The 22,668-nt window shown below is 35.5% G+C and overlaps 3 protein-coding genes and 2 long non-coding RNA genes across 12 annotated transcripts in view; 2 read left to right on the top strand and 3 right to left on the bottom strand.

Annotated features, from left to right (window-relative positions):
* Nucleotides 1-74: 74 nt before the first annotated feature.
* Nucleotides 75-9,614, bottom strand: LOC149661170 (uncharacterized). Its single transcript, XR_016368795.1, has 2 exons — nt 8,247-9,614; nt 75-311 (listed from the first exon to the last, which is right to left on the bottom strand). It is a non-coding gene; the product is annotated as an uncharacterized LOC149661170 (long non-coding RNA).
* Nucleotides 9,615-9,667: 53 nt separating this feature from the next.
* On the top strand, nt 9,668-12,844 carry LOC149661169 (soluble calcium-activated nucleotidase 1). Its single transcript, XM_089842576.1, has 3 exons — nt 9,668-10,946; nt 11,994-12,197; nt 12,274-12,844. The coding sequence occupies exons 1-3, from the start codon at nt 10,253-10,255 to the stop codon at nt 12,642-12,644; spliced, it is 1,269 nt and encodes a 422-aa protein (XP_089698702.1). The 5' UTR covers nt 9,668-10,252; the 3' UTR covers nt 12,645-12,844.
* Nucleotides 12,679-15,786, bottom strand: LOC149661168 (THUMP domain-containing protein 1). 3 transcript variants are annotated; one of them, XM_089842577.1, is made up of 4 exons: nt 14,870-15,786; nt 13,501-13,881; nt 12,962-13,430; nt 12,679-12,906 (listed from the first exon to the last, which is right to left on the bottom strand). In XM_089842577.1, the coding sequence occupies exons 1-4, from the start codon at nt 14,969-14,971 to the stop codon at nt 12,851-12,853; spliced, it is 1,008 nt and encodes a 335-aa protein (XP_089698703.1). In that variant the 5' UTR covers nt 14,972-15,786; the 3' UTR covers nt 12,679-12,850. The 3 variants fall into 3 exon arrangements, with proteins under 3 accessions (XP_089698703.1, XP_089698704.1, XP_089698705.1); XM_089842578.1 differs by lacking the exon at nt 14,870-15,786 and adding an exon at nt 14,003-14,150; XM_089842579.1 differs by lacking the exon at nt 14,870-15,786 and adding an exon at nt 14,003-14,126 and having other exon boundaries at nt 13,501-13,916.
* On the top strand, nt 14,592-17,007 carry LOC149661167 (uncharacterized). The gene is made up of 2 exons (XR_016368794.1): nt 14,592-14,723; nt 14,781-17,007. It is a non-coding gene; the product is annotated as an uncharacterized LOC149661167 (long non-coding RNA).
* A 449-nt stretch (nt 17,008-17,456) lies between these two features.
* LOC149661166 (fasciclin-2-like) overlaps nt 17,457-22,668 on the bottom strand; it is a 37,844-nt gene continuing 32,632 nt past the window's right edge. For 3 of the 6 annotated variants that reach the window (XM_089842557.1, XM_089842556.1, XM_089842559.1), the window contains 3 exons: nt 22,288-22,513; nt 17,914-18,000; nt 17,457-17,592 (listed from right to left, as the gene is read on the bottom strand). In XM_089842557.1, the coding sequence (XP_089698683.1) occupies nt 17,493-17,592; nt 17,914-18,000; nt 22,288-22,513 (413 nt within the window). In that variant the 3' untranslated portion in view covers nt 17,457-17,492. The other 3 variants (XM_089842558.1, XM_089842560.1, XM_089842561.1) reach the window with 3 other exon arrangements.

The raw sequence follows: 22,668 nt of genomic DNA, 5'->3' as shown, positions 1-22,668 counted from the left end.
TCCATTTTATTCTAATTAATGCATTTTAAAATGCTATGTATGCCTGTAACTTAATTAATTGACAAGAAAAAGAATAAAAAAAAGAGATTCATTAAATCGACGAACAATTTATTTATTCTATACTACATTTATGAAGCATAAACAAAAGTATATAGATATAAAAACAAAAAAAAACTTCGTTGAAGCTTGCTCGCATCGTGTGTTATGAGAAGCCCTCCTTTATCACAGAATGGCGTCGACCCCGTCCCTTCTGCTTGGCACTGGGAAGAAGACGTCAATAGGCTCATGATGCGGCAGATGCTTGTATTTTTCTTTGAAATTAGAAACGATCATTTTTAACTCATTATCGTCATAAACACTAGTATTAATTATATAAAAAGGACTTGGTTTGCCCAAGCCTGAAAAACAAAACGATAAGAGTTTTTTCCAGTTGACTGAAGCGCGGATATTTTATTTTTCTATATAATTTTAAAGACAATCCGTATTTTACTACTCTTTAGAATTTAATTCAATCTCCTGATTTTACTGGTAATGGATTTATTTCCTATAAATTAATTAAAATAAAAAATTACTTATCTCAGATTTTTCAACAATTCCATTTTCGTAAAATTTTATCCTGAAAAATCTGAGATAAGTAATTTTTTATTTCAATTAATTTATAGGAAATAAATTCATTACCAGTAAAATCAGGAGATTGAATTAAATTCTAAAGAGTAGTAAAATACGGATTGTCTTTAAAATTATATAGAAAAATAAAATATCCGCGCTTCAGTCAACTGGAAAAAACTCTTATCGTTTTGTTTTTCAGGCTTGGGCAAACCAAGTCCTTTTTTATATAATTTAGTATGTTTCGGCATTACGATTCATTTTGTAGTTTTGTAGCTAAAAAGCTCTGTTTCATTGGTTACCCCCCATTTCACCCAATTTAAAACGATTCTCCCCCATTTCACCCAAAAACAGTTTCCCCAATTCCCATTTCTCCCAAACTCATTTGTCCCAAAATATTTTTTCCCCAAAACAGAAACATTGGCTATTAATTTCCCTTACAATATCCTCTCGATCCGTGCCTTCCACTGCTTTAATAAACTCGGCGCGTATTTATGACTTTTTTTTAAAAAGTACACTTAAATATTGTACTATTCTTCAGGCTGTATCAGTTTACAATTCTCTTACCAGGATAGAAAAATAATTCGAGAAAGGTTTTTATTTTGGAAGTAAATAATTGTAAACAGTTATTTTTTGGAAAAGTCATATTATTATACAAAAACGAGTTTTGCTTCGCAGTCCTTAAAAAACTGCATTTATACACAATCCGCGGCACTTTTTCAAACCCACAAAGGGCCAGAAATTAGAAATTATTTTATGTATTGCAATTTGAAATTAAGTTTAATCGATATGAGAAATTTGGTTTTAATTGCGTAGTTCAAACATTTGTTATGATTAGAAATTTTACAACAAAAACGGGTATAAATGCGGCGTTTCGAGATAAAGGGAGCTTAGATTTTCACGTATGAAATTATATAGAATCTGTTCCCGTAAAAACTTATCCCTGTCAAGTAATTAAGGCGAAAAAATACAAAATGAGCTTTTAACATTTTAATTTTTCAGGGTGGAAGAGATAAGAACACTTATTTCGAGTAAAATGTCGCTTTACTACTCCTAAAATGAGGTCCCTCATTCTGATTTGTGGCTTTAAAAGCAGTGTAGTATTTCTGACCTTTATCATACATTCAGAAAAGATGTTCATATGTGTGTTGTTACATCTTGTATAAGTTTTAAACTTCAATTCGAACTCGAGTCATAATAGTCCTTGATTTAGCTCTTTGTTCCGAAACGCCGCATTTATACCCGTTTTTGTTGTAAAATTTCTAATCATAACAAATGTTTGAACTACACAATTAAAACCAAATTTCTCATATCGATTAAACTTAATTTCAAATTGCAATACATAAAATAATTTCTAATTTCTGGCCCTTTGTGGGTTTGAAAAAGTGCCGCGGATTGTGTATAAATGCAGTTTTTTAAGGACTGCGAAGCAAAACTCGTTTTTGTATAATATCTGTCCCTTTTTGGGGAGAAACGTTATTTCAGAATAAATTAGTTCTGGAATAGTGAAACTTATTCGTGCAATTTTTTAAGACTAATTATATAGTATTTCACTAAATCGTAACTTACATTCGGAAATTGGAATGGTCGGATAATACAATGCACTGTATAAAAACACACTATGCTAAATATTCTTTGAAACCATGTGTAAATTAATAAAAACTGTCATTGTAGACAAAGACCGGAAAGTGTAAAAGATAAGTTTAGAAAATTAACTGCCTGAAGAAACAGATATTCAAATTTTCACTTTTGAAGACATGATTATAAAACATCAATTATTTTAAAAAATTCTTATCTTACTTTTTTTCACCAAGATTACTTCAGAACAATATTTTAACAAGAAACATGCGCATCATTTTAAAAATAGTACGTGTTACATTTTACTTTCTATCAAAAGTTTACAATTGGGTAGAAAATTCGGCCCTATAAAGAGTATAAAATGGACAGAAAATCGTTGAGTGCTGATAAAATAAAACCGTATGAAAACTTAACAAAACGTATTCTTCAATTGTAATGTTTTCGAAGTATTAAATATTAACGTGCTGTATAGCTCTCAAAGATCACGATCAATCTACAGATATTTTCGACACAATTACTAAACCACAATGAAAAGGCCTATGAAACTTTCCGCTTCGCAATATTTACAATTTTAAAATAAAAAAATTTAAACTCTTCAAGAGAAATCATTTCAGATATCCAAGTATTTGAATATCCTAATAGCAAATGTTAGTCGAAAGTAAAACCTAGTATCAAGGTAGTATCCCTTAAATTCTTCTAGGTGCCATTTTTTCTTGAACTACTATTGAGAACAAAATACATGGGAAAATAATGTTGAGAAATATTTTGGGAAAATGAAATTTTGGTGAAAAAAAGTAAGATAAGAATTTTTTAAAATAATTGATGTTTTATAATCATGTCTTCAAAAGTGAAAATTTGAATATCTGTTTCTTCAGGCAGTTAATTTTCTAAACTTATCTTTTACACTTTCCGGTCTTTGTCTACAATGACAGTTTTTATTAATATCTGTTACTTCAGTCTTCATATTAACTAAAATTGTTTAGAAAACACCGGAGAGAAAAAGCTTTATTATCAGCCGTCGTTAATCCGGCTTAATTATCTGCCGTCGGTAATCTAGCTTAATTACCTGCCGTCGGTAATCCGGCTTAATTACCAGCCGTCTTTAATCTAGCTTAATTACCAGTCGTCAGTAATCTAGCTTAATTACCAGTCGTCGGTAATCTAGCTTAATTTCCAGTCGTCGGTAATCCGGCTTAATTACCAGCCGTCTTTAATATAGCTTAATTACCAGCCGTCTTTAATCTAGCTTAATTACCTGTCGTCGGTAATCTAGCTTAGTTACCAGTCATAAGTAATCTACCTTAGTTACCAGTCGTCGGTAATCTAGCTTAATTACCAGTCGGCGGTAATCTAGTAGGTAATCTAGCTTAATTACCAGTCGGCGGTAATCTAGTAGGTAATCTAGCAAAATTATCAGTCTTTGGTAATCTAGCTTAATTACCAGTCGTCGGTAATCCGGCTTAATTACCAGCCGTCTTTAATCTAGCTTAATTACCAGTCGTCGGTAATCTAGCTTAATTACGAGTCGTCGGTAATGTAGCTTAATTACCTGCCGTCGGTAGTCTAGCTTAATTACCTCCGTCGGTAATCTAGCTTAATAACCAGTCGCCGGTAATCCGGCTTAATTACCAGCCGTCATTAATCTAGCTTAATTACCTGTCGTCGATAATCTAGCTTAATTACAAGTCATCGGTAATCTACCTTAGTTACCAGTCGTCGGTAATCTAGCTTAATTACCAGTCGCCGGTAATCTAGTAGGTAATCTAGCTTAATTATCAGTCTTTGGTAATCTAGCTTAATTACCAGTCGTCGGTAATCCGGTTTAATTACCAGCCGTCTTTAATCTAGCTTAATTACCAGTCGTCGGTAATCTAGCTTAATTACGAGTCGTCGGTAATCTAGCTTAATTATCAGTCGGCGGTAATCTAGCCTAGTTCCCAGTCGTCGGTAATCTAGCTTAATTACCAGTCGGCGGTAATCTAGCCTAGCTACCAGTCGGCGGTAATCTAGCCTAGTTCCCAGTCGTCGGTAATCTAGCTTACTTACCAGTCGTCGGTAATCTAGCTTAATTACCAGCCGTCGGTAGTCCGGCTTAATTTCCAGCCGTCGGTAATCTAGCTTAATTACCAGCCGTCGGTAGTCCGGCTTAATTTCCAGCCGTCGGTAATCTAGCTTAATTACCAGCCGTCGGTAATCCGGCTAAATTACCAGCCATCGGTAATCCGGCTAAATTACAGTCGTCGCTGATCTAGCTTAATTACCAGTCGTCGCTGATCTAGCTTAATTACCAGTCGTCGGTAATCTAGCTTAATTACCAGTCGTCGGTAATGTAGCTTAATTACCTGCCGTCGGTAATCTAGCTTAATTACCTACCGTCGGTAATCTAGCTTAATTACCAGTCGTCGGTAATCTAGCTTAATTACCAGTCGTCGGTAATCCGGCTTAATTACCAGCCGTCTTTAATCTAGCTTAATTACCAGTCGTCAGTAATCTAGCTTAATTACCAGTCGTCGGTAATCTAGCTTAATTTCCAGTCGTCGGTAATCCGGCTTAATTACCAGCCGTCTTTAATATAGCTTAATTACCAGCCGTCTTTAATATAGCTTAATTACCAGCCGTCGGTAATCCGGCTTAATTACCAGCCGTCTTTAATATAGCTTAATTACCAGCCGTCTTTAATCTAGCTTAATTACCAGTCGTCGGTAATCTAGCTTAGTTACCAGTCATCGGTAATCTACCTTAGTTACCAGTCGTCGGTAATCTAGCTTAATTGCCAGTCGCCGGTAATCTAGTAGGTAATCTAGCTTAATTACCAGTCTTTGGTAATCTAGCTTAATTACCAGTCGTCGGTAATCCGGCTTAATTACCAGCCGTCTTTAATCTAGCTTAATTACCAGTTTTCGTTAATCTAGCTTAATTACGAGTCGTCGGTAATCTAGCTTAATTATCAGTCGGCGGTAATCTAGCCTAGTTACCAGTCGTCGGTAATCTAGCTTAATTACCAGTCGGCGGTAATCTAGCCTAGCTACCAGTCGGCGGTAGTCTAGCTAACTTACCAGTCGGCGGTAATCTAGCCTAGTTACCAGTCGTCGGTAATCTAGCTTAATTACCAGCCGTCGGTAATCCGGCTTAATTTCCAGCCGTCGGTAATCAAGCTTAATTACCAGCCGTCGGTAATCTAGCTAAATTACCAGCCATCGGTAATCCGGCTAAATTACAGTCGTCGCTGATCTAGCTTAATTACCAGTCGTCGGTAATCCGGCTAAATTACCAGCCATCGGTAATCCGGCTAAATTACAGTCGTCGCTGATCTAGCTTAATTACCAGTCGTCGGTAATCTAGCTTAATTACCAGTCGTCGGTAATCTAGCTTAATTACGAGTCGTCGGTAATGTAGCTTAATTACCTGCCGTCGGTAGTCTAGCTTAATTACCTCCGTCGGTAATCTAGCTTAATAACCAGTCGTCGGTAATCCGGCTTAATTACCAGCCGTCTTTAATCTAGCTTAATTACCTGTCGTCGATAATCTAGCTTAGTTACAAGTCATCGGTAATCTACCTTAGTTACCAGTCGTCGGTAATCTAGCTTAATTACCAGTCGCCGGTAATCTAGTAGGTAATCTAGCTTAATTATCAGTCTTTGGTAATCTAGCTTAATTACCAGTCGTCGGTAATCCGGTTTAATTACCAGCCGTCTTTAATCTAGCTTAATTACCAGTCGTCGGTAATCTAGCTTAATTACCAGTCGTCGGTAATCTAGCTTAATTACGAGTCGTCGGTAATCTAGCTTAATTATCAGTCGGCGGTAATCTAGCCTAGTTCCCAGTCGTCGGTAATCTAGCTTAATTACCAGTCGGCGGTAATCTAGCCTAGCTACCAGTCGGCGGTAATCTAGCCTAGTTCCCAGTCGTCGGTAATCTAGCTTACTTACCAGTCGTCGGTAATCTAGCTTAATTACCAGCCGTCGGTAGTCCGGCTTAATTTCCAGCCGTCGGTAATCTAGCTTAATTACCAGCCGTCGGTAGTCCGGCTTAATTTCCAGCCGTCGGTAATCTAGCTTAATTACCAGCCGTCGGTAATCCGGCTAAATTACCAGCCATCGGTAATCCGGCTAAATTACAGTCGTCGCTGATCTAGCTTAATTACCAGTCGTCGCTGATCTAGCTTAATTACCAGTCGTCGGTAATCTAGCTTAATTACCAGTCGTCGGTAATGTAGCTTAATTACCTGCCGTCGGTAATCTAGCTTAATTACCTACCGTCGGTAATCTAGCTTAATTACCAGTCGTCGGTAATCTAGCTTAATTACCAGTCGTCGGTAATCCGGCTTAATTACCAGCCGTCTTTAATCTAGCTTAATTACCAGTCGTCAGTAATCTAGCTTAATTACCAGTCGTCGGTAATCTAGCTTAATTTCCAGTCGTCGGTAATCCGGCTTAATTACCAGCCGTCTTTAATATAGCTTAATTACCAGCCGTCTTTAATATAGCTTAATTACCAGCCGTCTTTAATATAGCTTAATTACCAGCCGTCGGTAATCCGGCTTAATTACCAGCCGTCTTTAATATAGCTTAATTACCAGCCGTCTTTAATCTAGCTTAATTACCAGTCGTCGGTAATCTAGCTTAGTTACCAGTCATCGGTAATCTACCTTAGTTACCAGTCGTCGGTAATCTAGCTTAATTGCCAGTCGCCGGTAATCTAGTAGGTAATCTAGCTTAATTACCAGTCTTTGGTAATCTAGCTTAATTACCAGTCGTCGGTAATCCGGCTTAATTACCAGCCGTCTTTAATCTAGCTTAATTACCAGTTTTCGTTAATCTAGCTTAATTACGAGTCGTCGGTAATCTAGCTTAATTATCAGTCGGCGGTAATCTAGCCTAGTTACCAGTCGTCGGTAATCTAGCTTAATTACCAGTCGGCGGTAATCTAGCCTAGCTACCAGTCGGCGGTAGTCTAGCTAACTTACCAGTCGGCGGTAATCTAGCCTAGTTACCAGTCGTCGGTAATCTAGCTTAATTACCAGCCGTCGGTAATCCGGCTTAATTTCCAGCCGTCGGTAATCAAGCTTAATTACCAGCCGTCGGTAATCTAGCTAAATTACCAGCCATCGGTAATCCGGCTAAATTACAGTCGTCGCTGATCTAGCTTAATTACCAGTCGTCGGTAATCCGGCTAAATTACCAGCCATCGGTAATCCGGCTAAATTACAGTCGTCGCTGATCTAGCTTAATTACCAGTCGTCGGTAATCTAGCTTAATTACCAGTCGTCGGTAATCTAGCTTAATTACCAGTCGTAGGTAATCTAGCTTAATTACCAGTCGTAGGTAATCTAGCTTAATTACCAGTCGTCGGTAATCTAGCTTAATTACCAGTCGTCGGTAATCTAGCTTAACTTCCATTCGTAAGTAATCTAGCTTAATTTCCAGTCGTAGGTAATCTTGTTAACTTAATATATATGTGTGGGGTGTTTTTCCAACTTAACTTGTTAGCTAACACAAACTTAGGATCTCTTGTTTTTTAACCACTACAAAAATTGGACCAAATAGCCTTAACCGTGCTGTTATCATAAACTGACTCTTATCCATGCTAAAATATCGCAGATTGGAATGGTTTTAAAAATTTTAAATTAAACACACTTAGACTTAATTATAATTAATGAAAATCGCTTAGCGCCAAGTAAAATGTTGTACCTTTCATTTGAAACCGTTTTCAAGTCTAACAAATGTATAGTTATGTCTATAAGTGCCTGGACAAAATGGCTGTTTTCGAAAAAAATCCCATGTTATTTCTATGGGAAATTTCCAGTTTTTCGTCAAAAGGGCTGATTAATTTTACGGAAATGAAAACCACCCTTAGCAACTTTATTTTTTATAAAATAAACTAATTAATGAATCTCTTTGAAATTTTAACCACATATTCAGGGCCAGAATTGTAGTTCTGTGGATGTTTTTCAAAACAGTTAATACAATACAAAAAAAGTTACATCCAAACAAAAAACCCTCCTTATACATTAAGAGCAGTATGAAGTCTTATCTAAGAGAGCTACCGCTCTCATAGAATACTTGGAATGCTTTAATTAGCAATTTAATTTTATACTGAAACTCAGTAACAAATATCAGAAGTTAAAGGGGCTGTTCGACCCCCCCCCTTCTTTTTTACCCATCCGCAAAGCTAGGTTCTGTGATTAAGACCGTCGTTTGCCCCGCGGTTCGGACAGCCCCTTTAATATCCTGAGAAGTATAACACTCGACGCGTACTCGAAACCATCTCCCTTGTTAGTTTAAAGAAATAACTAACCCACAACCCGAACAGATTTTTAGCGATATTTGAGAAACCAAATAATTTAAATTTTAAACTAAATCCTGTATGGCACCCGTGTTTTAGCTATACGTAATATAACGCTACCAGTTTTAGCTTCAAGATTGTACAACCTTAGTCCTAAATGTCCATTCTGCGAGAAAAAGCTAGGGAATATCAAACATATTTTTTAACTGTGGAATAACGCAGAGATTTCTAACTAATATTATAACTTTAAACAGCATAAAACACAATAAAACAGCATAAAACGCAATAAGACAGCATAAAACAAAATAAAATAGCAAATAACACAATAAAACAGCAAAGAACACCATAAACCACAATAAACCACAATAAAACGACATAAAAACACAAAACACAACATAAAACACATTAAAACAGCATAAAACACAATAAAACAGCATAAAACACAATAAGACAGCATAAAACAAAATAAAATATCAAAGAACACAATAAAACAGCAAAGAACACCATAAACGACAATAAAACGACATAAAAATAAAATAACACAACATAAAACACATTAAAACAGCATAAAACACAATAAAGCAGCATAAATACACATTAAACAGCATTAATACACATTAAACAGCATAAAAACACAATAAAACAGCATAAAACACAATAAAACAGCATAAAAATACAATAAAACAAAATTTTGAAGAATTAGTTGTTTTCAATGGTAAAAAAGGGTTAAATTAGTAAAATATAAATCATTTTTAACTATAGCTAAATGTATTTTATGGGGAAACTACAATATTAGTGATTTTCAACCTTAGGCACCCTTCGGTACGTTCGCGTTTTTCTGGAATTTAGTCTTAACCCGTAGGCTCCGCTTCGTGATTATGAATGTGAAGCAGGGATAAGGGAGTTGAGATGGATTGGAAATGATGATGGGCGACCTGCGGCACCGTATCTCTCCCAATGTACCTCGCGCACGCCCCTACCCTTCGGTAGGCGATTGCTCAGTGCTGCCGCGTAGCGCCATGTTATTTGTATGAGAGCTAGTTTCTATTTTTAAGATAGAGGGAGCGCCCTTTACAATTTCATCCAGTACGAGTGACGTACGACCCTACCCAACCGCTGAGGATGCTGGGAGGACTACGGTGCCGTAGGTGCGAAGCGGTATACAGACCTTGCCGTAGGTGGGGGTACACAGGCAACGCTATAGGCATAGAGAAAGGAAGGTGTTACTGGAGTGGCCGAGTGGACGTTCCATGAGCAGCTTAAGTTTGGGTTGGTGCGTAATATAGTGCTGCCATCTGTGTACTAAAATTTGTACTAAAATATTTCAAAGTTTCTTTGAATATTTTTAAATTATTTTCGCCATAGAAGACGCTATAGTCGTACGCACCAACCCTAACATGTAGCGCCTCTGGTGGATTCTGTGCTACACATGATCGGTACAACATACGCCTGTTGTAGGCATTGTATCGGCCACTCCAGTAACACCTTCCTTTCTCTATGCTTCCACTCCATTCCTCTCTCCTTCAAGTGTGAAGTGACTGTGAGTGTGACTATGAAGTTCACCGCGTGAAGTTATATTACACTCGTTTTAGTTACAATCAATATATTTTGAAAACTACACTACAGTTTATTATGTATGATTCACGCTGAAGGTATAAAAAGTAAAGTAGTTTGTATAATGGCCCTTTTAAGGGTAAGATTATGATGTGAACTTAAATACATAATGTCAACTCGTTAAGCCTTGGCGTTTTAGTAAATTTAATTTAATGAAATCTAAGAACTAATGCCTTCGAAAGAACCTCTAATTCGCAAAGACGACATGCGTTCCGCCATTCAAGATTGGAGGCAAGCTATAACAATGCCAACCGCTTATCGCGTTGGTAATTCTACACTTCGTCTTCAAACTCATTTTGTGGCAGCGGTCGTTGTTGTTGGAGTGTCTTGTTTGGTGCTATTATATACCTTATTGCCAGTTAATTATAAAAGTCATAGCCCGTTACTCAGTGATTTGAAGGCTCACGACGAATTTCATCATCATAATGCCTTGCCATCTAAATATTCCAACCCCATTCTGGTTGAAATAAAAGATAGACGAGTGTACAACTCGACTTACCCTCTTACTAAACCCGAGGTTACCGCTAATGGGGCTGTTAAATATAGAATAGGAATTATATCCGATTTAGATTTGGCCTCAAAAATTCCCGGTGAAACTGATAATTGGCTTAGTTACTTTAAAAGGGGATGGTTAATTATCGATGTGGCTAATAAAAAAGTTCAAATACAGTGGGACAAAGAGAAGATTACCTTAAAATCTAGTTTAGCCTTGGGTGGCAGGGGAATGGAACTTTCGGAATTAATCGTATTTGATGGGCGCCTTTTAACCGTTGATGATAGAACAGGAACTATTTACGAAATTGCTTCTAATAAAGTTATTCCTTGGGTTATCCTTTCTGACGGAAATGGGAAAAACACTAAAGGTGATTCTGTCAAACTTGGCTTATGTCAAGGGGGTGTGTGTGGGTATACTCCCCTAACCAACCCACCCCCATTGAAACTGGTTGTCGGGTGGGTTATTCGCGGGTACAAAAATAGGAATCAGAAGTGAAAGGGGGACCCACTGTCCAGTTTAAAATGACGAAATGCCTGTGAAATTCTGTCTCAAGGTTAAATTTACTTCCCACAAGGTACACGTTCCGTGGTAGATTCTTTCTGAAGAATCACGCGACGCGACACGGGGGACACACCTCTACGCACATACATCATCCCACTGCCAGTATTCCGTGTTGAAATAAGACTAAGGGTTAAGAGAGAGAAAGCGTCGGACCCAGGGGGAAAAAACTGAGAAAGACCATACATTGAATTACCAAAGAGGAGAGAGAGAGACGCGCTTTATAAAATCCTCTGAAAAATCCGAAAATACAAGGGGGGGGGGCAGTAAAACCATTTTCAGTGTTTCAGAACGCGTATCTTTTGGGCATGGGGTCGGAGACCTACTCGTCTTGCCAACTATGGGCGAGAAAACTGGGCTCAGGCGCCGCGGTGGTGGTGTACCGGTGGGGTGGGTGGGTGTGGGTGTACCGTAGACGTTATAATAATTTGCCCCCGTCCTCACCACAGCTGCCTATAGGGTCTTTGCGCGTGACGTCAAGTTACCTTCCCTCTTTCCTCTCCCCTTGCCGGCTGCCCGCTCTGGCCATGTTAGGACGCCATGTTGACATCCCCTGAAAACCGGTTTTCGCCCCCATTTCTTCCCCCTTTTTACTATGGCGGAAACACCCTATACTGCTTCTCTCTCCTCTTTGGAAGGACCTAGCTTCAGGATTCAGTTCTAAATTGAATTTTTGAAGCGAGTATCTATTGATACTATTCGTCCTAACTTTTAATACCGACAACCATTTTTCGACTAAGCCTAATTCTCCCCCTCCCCCTGATACGGAAAACATAATTTTGATTACCCAAACCCCACACACCTCCGCTTGTATCGTTAAATCTATAAACTTATTATTTTAACGATACGTAATTAGGATTTAAGGGAGAATGGGCAACTGTGAAAAACCAACAGTTGTATATCGGTGGATTAGGCAAAGAATGGACTCTACCATCTGGAGAAATATTAAACTACGATCCTCAATGGATTAAAATTATTTCACCAACTGGGGAAGTTAAACACGAAGCTTGGAGAGAAATTTATCTGTCACTTATGGCCAAAGCCGGTATTAAAAACCCAGGTTAAACAAACGCTAATTATTCGTTTTAAGGTAATTTAGCGTAAACCTAATTATTAACTTTAATGACTGTTTCTAGGATATATGATACACGAATCAGTGTGCTGGAGTAATTATCATAAAGAATGGTTTTTCTTACCTCGAAGAGCCAGTAACTTAAAATATAACGATAAAGACGACGAGAAACGTGGAAGCAATATTATGTTACGCGCCAGCCAAGACTTTAAATCCATCGATGCCCTGACTGTCGGTCCTTTGTTACCGACTCACGGCTTTAGTTCTTTCAAATTTGTGCCCAATACGGATGATCGCGTAATAATAGCTCTAAAATCGGAAGAAAACGATAATAGAGTCGCGTCTTATATAACAGTTTTTACAATAACTGGTGAAGTTTGGTTTCCTGAACTTGAAATTGGTGATGTTAAATATGAGGGAATAGAATTTATATAATTGTTATAGTATTAATTAATAAATAAATAAATAATTAACTTAGGAATTGACATTTAATTATTTTAAGTAATATCGTTTTTCGTTTTTACACAAACTTCGAAAATTCAAAGTATGGTTTAATTTCAAAAATTATTATTTATTTTGTTGCAATTGCAGTTATTTATAAACTACATCAAATAAATGGATACCAACCAATCCAATACTCGTTAATTTTTTTCTTCAATCGCTTCATTCTGAGAATCTTCTTTTTTCTCATCAGGATCTGCGATAAAACGAAAATAAATATATTTGCTTAAAAAAAACTTAGTTTATTTTACCTTTCGATTCACTCAAAGTTTCTTTCTTTGGTTCCTCCACTTTAACCAATTCAAAAAGATTGTAACGTTTATAAGAAGAATAATCGGGAAGAATCCCGAAACAACACTCGTTATTCAATACATCAACGTTCATTATTAATTCGGGATTGTCTAAAGATATTTTCCACGTATCGCACTTTTTCGAAATTATTTCATTAATCAAATTGAAAGTATCGTCTTTCTTTAACGTTTTGCTGTTATTTCGAGTTCGAAATTGCACGGCGTAACCAACTGGCCTTCCTTCGCTGTAGAATTCGTAATGGGCCAGGAAAAAATCTAACGCGTCTTGTACAGTTTGTTTTAAATTATCAGCGTAAGGTTTGCAAGTATCGAGAACGGGAATTAGCCTTAGCAGAAACTTTGTTTTTTGAGTTTTGGTACGTTTTAAGTCTTCCAAGATGGTTAAAACTAGCTTGCAAGGATCTGTTATCTATAGAATAATAAATCAACGAATAAGACTATTATACTATTCACGAAAGCGATGGTTACCTAACTTGTACCTCAGTTTGGATGAACAGCACGTTTTTGACACCAGTGTAGAGTTGACGGAATCTTCGTTTTTTGCGTGTGTTGATGTTCTTCAGGGCCTTTAATTCCGCTTCTAAGTCATCCTCCACTTCCACATTGGCAACATTTTCTTCAGTTTCTTCGAGTTGTTCAGGTCCATAAAGTTTTTCAGCGTATTCATTTAGAATATTATAAGCCTCTCTAACCGCGCTTTGTTCCTGACTATTGCAAGTCAAGATAAATCCTTTACTTCCCGGTAACAAAACATTTCCTTTCGGTTTCTTCTTAAAATCGGCGTAATAGCTTTTTCGTCGTTTCCCACCACCACCACCATCATGGCCACGGCCGCTAGATTGGCTCATGTTAAGCCTTGGCTTTAAAAATAATATCGAAAGAAAGAGATTGGAAACTAGTAAAAAAAAACTTGCAATAAATAAAGTAATAATTGTAATATTCTACCCAACATCAATCAGTTTAATATGATATTTAACTTACCCAACAATGTATGTAACCGAAATTTACAACAAATCTGCAAAAACTGCACGCGTAAACCTGGATCTATCCTTTCCACACGCACGAGAAAACTCGCGACTCTCGAGAGGCACCGGCTATGCTGCTGCAGCAGACGACAGACGCCGAACGGTCCGGACCATAGACATTAGAAGTTTAGAACACTATAATATCTCTATGGTCCGGACCGCTGGTGAGAGCTAAGACCATTAACAACCCTTGTTAATGGTCATAGGTGAGAGTCACTGGAGACGCGGTCGGCATGCCACACTGCCAAAAGAGATAGGCATAGGAAGTTGGAACATAACGTTCGGAAGATCCTGCACTGGTTCCTATCACTGCACGCAGAGAGACATTTCTTCTCGACTCCCTTTTCAATGTAAACAAGATGTGCCTAGCGAGACGCGGGTTATACTTTTGCAGCACGGCACCCCAAAAACTGTTTAATATCTTTAATTATAATTGAATAAATTTCTCTCATATTTTTTTCGAGGCTTACATTTCGAATTGGATAACGTGTCCGCGATATATTTCCCTTTAAAAATCCGCGTGCTTATTACTTTAAAATAAACTTGTCAAGGATTACTAATCGTTCCACGCGGAATTAAATTTATTGTTTTTCAAGCTTTGCCCTCATTATTTTAAACTGAATTTCACCCCGAAACATCTTTAATTAAAATCAAACCATAAGCATATCATACCACCCGTAAGCATGAATTCACAATACGGGTGGTTTGATATGCTTATGATCAAACTTTATTAGATTAAAAACATTATATCATCGAATGGACTAGAACTCACGAACCGCGGCTCCTCTGTGTAAAAAGTGATAGGAAAGGCAACCCTTATTACCTGGACACGATACAAGTGTGCAGCCGGTGATCGATGCGCTCTGTCCATGCACAGTCTCCGGAATTTACTCTCGCAATATGAAATAGTTATTTTACAAAACATTTTTTTCGAACGAGACTTTATTTGTCATTCATGCACACAACATCACAAAGTAAGGCAGTAAACACGAAGCTTGTTTTTCCGCGGTGAAAAATTTTCAATTATTTTGTTTTCATACAAATGTCAATGGAAAACGTTTTTTTTTCTTCGGAATTTTAATACATAGTTTACACCCCAGTGCTGCCAGGCCGTTTGTGTGCCAAAAAAACAATGCAGAGAGAAAGGGTAGCGGACTAATTTGGCTCACAGAGAGCCTGACGACACTGCACCGCATGTGCCACTGAAGTGGAATCATTTAGTGGAAACTATTTATTACAGTTTTCATAAACCTATTTTTTTTAATAAATTGTTGTTCGTTATTAAGACACGACACTATTGTTAGGATATTTTTTTTTATAGAGAGGTGACTAATGAATAAACATCTATTAAGAGATTTTGTTTGTTTGTTTGTTTTTGTTTACAACAACTGCGTTTTAAGAAATTAAGAGAAAAAAATAATTAAACTTTACCTTCCTTCTCAGAATAGTTAGTTATTTTACATTTAAAGTAGATTATTTATTTTGTACACCCCCTTTTCCTTTCCCCCCTCTTTAAGCTAAAGCGGGAGGCAAATTTCAAGTTAAAATCATGAAAACCATTTAAACGTTTAATAAAAGGTCTTATTTAGAGTTAGGAGAAACTATATTTACAGTTAATTAACTAAAAAATGCGTTTTTTGTAGAGTAAATATCAGTCAGGATAACATATATTATTATTAGATTTTTTTTTTTTTGGAATGATAGAGAAAATAATTAAACCTGTAGTTTGTAATAAAAAAAAAATAACTTTTATATTTTAACCGGGATTTTAATTAATGAAACGGTAAAAAGATCAAAGGAATATTATGTAGGCCTATTACGATTTTTTTTTAAATGAAAGGTGTACGGTTGTGTTTATTTGTGCCCAGTTTAGTCTAAAATATTTAAAAAAAAAAAAAAACATCTATTTTTTAAGTAGATTTAAAACGGATAGGCAATTTAATTAATTAATTAATTAGAAAAATATACATATATATATAACTAAAGTTTAAAATAACTAGTATATTTTTCGTAAGGAACTAGTTTCCGTAGCTTTTAAATTATTTATTGGTCGAGGTTGGCTTGAAAGCTGTTGTCGTCATAAATTATACGCAAAAATTTCCCGTTTTTTTTTTTTTTTTTTTTTCATAAATTAAGTTACAAATTATCAAATGTTACCGGATAAAAAGATTCTAGTAGATAATACCGGGGTACGTGGTTGATTTTAATTAAAATAAAATATAAAAATTAACTACGGAGTTCTACGGAGATAATTGGAGATCTTAACGAGAAAGATATATGTAATGTTACCATTTGTTTAATTTGTTTTCTTTTTTTTATATAATTTAAAAATACCTTTTCGTCTCCGCAAGGCTTGGCTTTTTTTAGAGTTTCTTCCCATATTTTAAATCTTTTTACATCTAAAATACAACATACCCTTGTTTTGAGAAAAAAAACGTGGCTGCTGATTTTCATTTCCGCCTTTTTTAAATAGTTCCGTTTTTTTTTTTTTTTGTTCTCAAATCACCGCTCGAATATCAATGTGCGATTACTGGGGGAAATTTCCTTAATTTACACGAAATATTTAATAATACACTTAATTTCGTGAATAAAACAAATGTATCAGTGTTTTTAGGGGGGAACTTAAGTTTAATTTATTTTATAGCGAAATTCGTCTGCTCCCTTAGATTTAATTTATTTATTATTTTTTTGGCCGAAAAACTATTATTTACTTCAGGGTTTTTTCCTTACATAGAAAAAACAATAAAAGCACTTATTATTATTAAAAAAACAATGTTTAAAGAAATGTTTTTCTAAAGTAAAAATCGAAAATAAAATATTTTTTTTTTTTTTGAATATCGCGTTTAATTTTTTTTTTTTTACTTTTAAAAAATAAAAAACCCTTTAGAATTAATAGTTAACTATATATTTTTTTGTTTCGTTAAATATGCCGCTTTAAGAGGACAAAATTGTCAAAAATCTTTCAAGAAACTAAACCAAAAAAACTGGTTTTTGTTGCGGAAATGTCATCTTCAAAAAAGCTACAGTTTGTTTACGTCTTCTTAAGAGTTTTGTTTGTTTGTTTGTTTGTTTTTCTTGCCAAACGCGAGAGTAAATGTTTATTTGGAAAATAATTAACAACGAAGTTGTGGTTTGGCCCCTTCCTCGCGCCGATTAATATACTTCTTCACCGTTCCGTACGTTTATTTTTTAAAAAATAATTCACACCTTAATCCGGTAATAGTGTTCGATATTATTTTTTAAAAACGTGTTTTTTTGTTTTTCAAGCTCCTTTTCGCAAAAAAAAATGTTATTTGTCTTTACGCGCGCACTTTCATAGCAACGATTTTTTTGTTGTGAAAAAACCATTTTTTTTTAGTACTTACAAACAGGGTCCCAAAAAACTGATAATAGCGTTTACGCTAAGTTCCTTTTTTAAATTTTCGCGCAACCTTTTATTTTTTGTTTTAAACTAAACTATCTTTAGCAACGCTGGATTTTGATCCTTTGGGTGATTTGTTCTTTGCGTCTTCGTTCACGTGATCGTTGTTCTTAGTATCTTTAGAACTACGCCACAAACAAATGAAAAAAGTAAAGAAAAACAAAGGTTAATTGCCAATAAAATAAAGAGAAAATGATAATAAACAAAACTTATCCGAATTAATAATAATAATAATAATAAAAAAAATACTTTTCGAATTACCGAATTGCAAGAACTTCGTTGTTTAAAAATATATTTTACAAAATTTTAGTATTGTGTGGCAGAGAGTGTTTAAATATATTTAACGCGATGTTTAGGCTTACGAATCATTTAAAAATTTAGACCTTTTCCGAGTGAATATTCCGTACTTCATTTTCTGTTTTTTTTTTTTTTTAAAATGTGCTCACCCTACAGAACCCATGATCATTGGAGTATCTTCAGTTATTCGTTCACTTTCCGTGAAATTTCTTCCTCTAGGTTGATTCGTTTGTACTCTAAAATAATGGAGAATGGATGGTACACACGTACCATTTTAAAATTTAAAACGTTTTTATTTTTAATTTGAAGTAAAGCTTGGCTTCGTCTCCTCTCCACACGTTCGGGATAACTAATTAAAAAATTCCGTTTTTCATCCATTTTTTCCCCCTTGCCGGTCAGTTTTAATTTATTTTAATCGAAACGATTACGTTTCGAGACATAAAGCTCCTAGCCACATATAATATAAGTTCTTGCAAACAGGTAGAGCGCTATACATGTTCAGGATTGCCACAAATTGAACTTAAACGGAGTGTGAAGTGGAAAATCAAGTTATTTTTTTAATATCGATTCTTCTGCTAATTATAAGACCATTCTGCATAGTGAAAAACATCCAGGAAATACGAACTACGAACTACGAAAGATTTTAAAATTCAAAGGTTCAGATTTTATGGATAATTTCAAATAAGTCCCTCCGACCAATCGCGTAACGCCCTGCCTTCCTGTTAACAAAATTTCCGTTGCACGCTCAACATCTCGCGATAAATTTCACTCGACACAGAGCGTGTCACGAGAATTTTGTTAACAAATAGGCAGGGCGTTACGCGATTGGTTGGAGGGACTTATTTCAAATTATCCATAAAATCTGAACCTAATTTGAATTTTAAAATCATTCGGAGTTGAATTTTCCTGAATGTTTCACTGTGCAGAATGGTCTTATAATTTGTAGGAACAACCGATAAAAAAAAATCACCTAATTTTCCACTTCACCCTCCCTTTAAGACTAAAATTCCTAATCGATGTTTAATTTATAGGTTCCCCTTTCCTTAAATTGATCCTTTTTTTTTGTTTAGAAAATCCAATTAGTAGTTAACAGAACAACTATTTTCATAAACGACCCAACTTTCCAGCCAAGTTTCAAAACATTCTAAAGTGTAACTTGGACATTTCAACTAGGCCTAATATCAAATTCCCCGGTTATTTTGGCCTATTTTTAAATTCCAATGAACTGCTTAACGTTTTTCATGAACTGTGGCAACCCTGGCTTATATATATTTACATAAATCGATAAATAAACCGGACACATGGTTCATTAAAACACTTTTCAAGTATGTTTTGTACGTACGAAAAAAAATTGGTTAGTTTAGTAAAAAAAACAATATCTATACATATTAAAACATTGGAAGAGGCAAAGATATATAAAGAGCCTTAAAATTAAACATTTAGTAAATTTGAATTGGAAAGAAAAAAATTTAGTAAAAGATTCAGATACGGGAGTTGAAATTAAAGATGTTTCGTGCCGAAATAATATATATTCAATTGACAAAAATCATGTAAAAGGCTCTTTACATTCTGATTGATAAAAACACATTAACAGTGTGTGCATTTTTTCGATACATGCACTGAAAAACACATAGCAATGAACTGTACAGTTTTTCAGCGGTTTACGATCAATAAAATTAAAATTATTAAAAAAAAAAATTTGTTAGTTTTTCGAGTGGAGATTTTTCGAAAGCGTTTAAGAAGAATAGAAATTTGCGACAGAGAGAGAAAAGAGCACCAACATTTAAACAAAGATTGATTTTTTGGAAAATTATGTTCTGAACGTTGATCATATAAGTCATAAATTAAGAGTGTCTGAATGTTTTTCGGGGTAATTTAGAGTTTTTTGGGTTGCTTTTGTTTAATTTTTTTTTTTTGGTTCATATCTTACTCAAATGCAGGGTTGTCCACTTCCGTCTTGGTTTTCTCGTTGATGTCATCTGACCCTTTGCTACGACACACGTAAAGAGGGGGAAGAGGGCAATAATAATAATCAAATACGGGTGAGAACTAAACAAATGTATTGATTTTGCATCGGTTCGTTTCTAATTGGAACGACCACAAATAATAAACCACCAAAGTCACGCTAGTGTCTTAGAAAATTGAATGTCAGATTTGACATGACACGGTGATGATATTAGGGAATAAAAGTGTAGCATGGTTAGATAATAACTGAAAAATTGAAGGGATGTACAATGCTTTATGTAGGGGCGTGGAAAAGAACTATACTTTTGAAGTAGTAACGGTACTATTTCCTGGAGTAGTGATTGGGCAATGTCACGTGACTATAAGCGTGGAACAAGACATAGGAAATGCCTATGCCCATTCACAATGCACTGATAACCTTTACGAATTTCACGCATGCCCAGTAGAGATCTATTTATTAGCACGGCCCTTGCATAAAACATTGTACATCCCCTATCAATATTTTCAGCCATGCCCTTGACTAGGATAACGTGAACGTCTGAAGTTCACTGTTGTTAAAATCAGAGTTCAATTTACAAAGACACTAGAGAAACTTTTCAACACAACACAAAAATAGCCCCAAAAAGATACCCCAGCATCAATATAGTCCGTCCAAGAGCCAAAAGTCAACAGAGCGGAAGCGATACTCTATGGAATTAGTTTTCATGGAGGAAAAATAGAAAGGAGATGAAAAGAGAACACGCTTCTCTAACCATCCAACAAGTAGGTAAAACAAAATGTTCGTTTTGTCACGTGACAACAATTTGTCTGCATGGTCAACCCTTTCTATCCTTAATTTTTCCTCCAAGTTATCTTCATTCCTGAATTCATTCAACCATAAGTTCATAATATATGTTCGATAAGTTTTGACGATGGTTACTCATAAAGTGACGTCACATCGGTGAAATATCATACTAGATTCTCGTGAGGCACTCTCAAAGGGTAAGTACAGAATAAACAGGAAGATGGACTGTAAAACAGCGTCGTTCTCGAACTATATCTCTAGCATTACGAAGCATAGAAAGTGCCATACTTATGGAACATATCTTATAAACTTATGATTCAATTTACTAAGAATATGGGCTAATATTCTTGGTAATAGGAATTATTTCTCGCTCTCACTCCATGACCCTTGACCCTTGGATTAACTATACATATTCTTCTAATAAAGCATGCGAAACAAAAAACATTTAAAGCGCTAACGAATTCAAAATATACCAGGTATGATAATAAAAATAAATATTTCGGTATGGAAGCTCTGCACCATGGCAAGGTCAAAAAGTAGGGATTTTTCGTATGTGTTTATTTGATAAAAGGGTAATTAGGGAAAAATATTAATTAAAAAAAAAACGTGTTATAAATGAGATCGGACCAAGCTTTGCAAAAAACCAAACCAATAAAATTAAATTAATTAATAAAAATAATGGGAAAAAAAGGTGGATAAGCAATTAAAAATTGGAACCACCGGAACCGCTTTGTAAAAGCTTGGATTATATTTAATTACAATTAAATAATTAATTAATTATTGGGGATATAATATATCCATCTAAAATGATGGAAGGCATTCCTTGTCCAAAATGCTAGGAATTATGGGACGGAAACGATTAAAGAATACACCGAGGATGAAAAAAGGGTTTTTGGTTAAATTTCAAGCGAAACTTTTATTAGAATTTTTAGCCTCTTACTCTATTAAATTATTAGGCGCTGCGATTGTATCAGATTTCACCTGCCCATTATTAGCAGCCTGAGATTCCTTTTCGCTGAGAAATGTTTCAATGTTTCGGATTTGGGGGGATAATATATGTATTTTTCAATATAATAGTTTACCGCGCTTTCGAAATTATCAAAGAGATAGTAGAGTTAGCAATAAACCGTAAAACGAGACAATAATGCCATATGGCAACAATAATTGCCGTTTACGAAATATTTTCGATTTTAAAATAGCAAAAACCAGGGATAGATTTAATTTTAGAAGTAGGAATGGAGAACAGAGTAATCTGGAGCTCGCGTCAAAGTCCCGGACCCCCTTCCACGGGATGGGGGGGGGGGGCTGAAAGAAGAGGCGGAAGGCTCATAGCGACAGAGGTAAAAAGGAATTGCGAATATTTCGGCGTCCCCGTCACCAACGTCATCAAAACGTAGGGTTTAAGTGAGCCAATAAAATAATTAAACTTTTCGTTACGTGTTGGAGGGAGGGGCTATGAGTCGGTTTAACTGAAGTAAATGTCAACTGTTCTCCATTTCTACTTCTAAAATTAAATATATCCCTGGCAAAAGTAACTAATTCGGGTTAATTTTCGCATTTTAAACTAGTAAAACGTAATAATATTAGAAATTAAACACTACTATCCCTTTAAAACATATTAAAAACAATGGGGGACGTTACTAAAGTTAATTAAAAAGTTATCAGTAATTGCAAAAAAAAAAAAATTAACAGCCTTAGCACGCTAATTAGGTTATATTTCACCCTTCAAAGTCATTTTTTTTAAAAAAGACTGAATATTAAATGTGGTATTCACCTTTTGCCATCGTCTATCGTTCCATCTTTAACCTTTTCGGAGGAAGGCGATCGTCCGCAAACGGCTGTTCTGAGACAATAGAAGACTCCGCATTGGTTGCGAAGATAGCAAGTGGCGTCTATGAGACCCAAAATGACCAGTACTACTACAATAATGATGGCTACCATAGCAGCCGTTGTTAATGTCGAGCCGGTATCATCCAGTTTTTGTTCTTCCACGTTAGATCCTTAGTTAAGAAGGAAAATTTAATTGAAATTAAAGATTAACACTCGCATTACGTAGAGATACATATATATATAATTAAATAACGAAGCTTTAAAAGTTTTACGCGTATAAATTACGTATAAAACTTTTATTAATGCGAAGGTGAAACGTGAATTG

This window comes from Phalangium opilio, unplaced genomic scaffold (assembly GCF_054372755.1).
Source record: "Phalangium opilio isolate 3A_F unplaced genomic scaffold, DU_Popi_V2 ptg000070l_1, whole genome shotgun sequence".
Taxonomy (NCBI): Eukaryota; Metazoa; Arthropoda; class Arachnida; order Opiliones; family Phalangiidae; genus Phalangium; species Phalangium opilio.
Note: the sequence above shows the minus strand (reverse complement) of the source record. Positions and strands in the feature narration are given on the sequence as shown.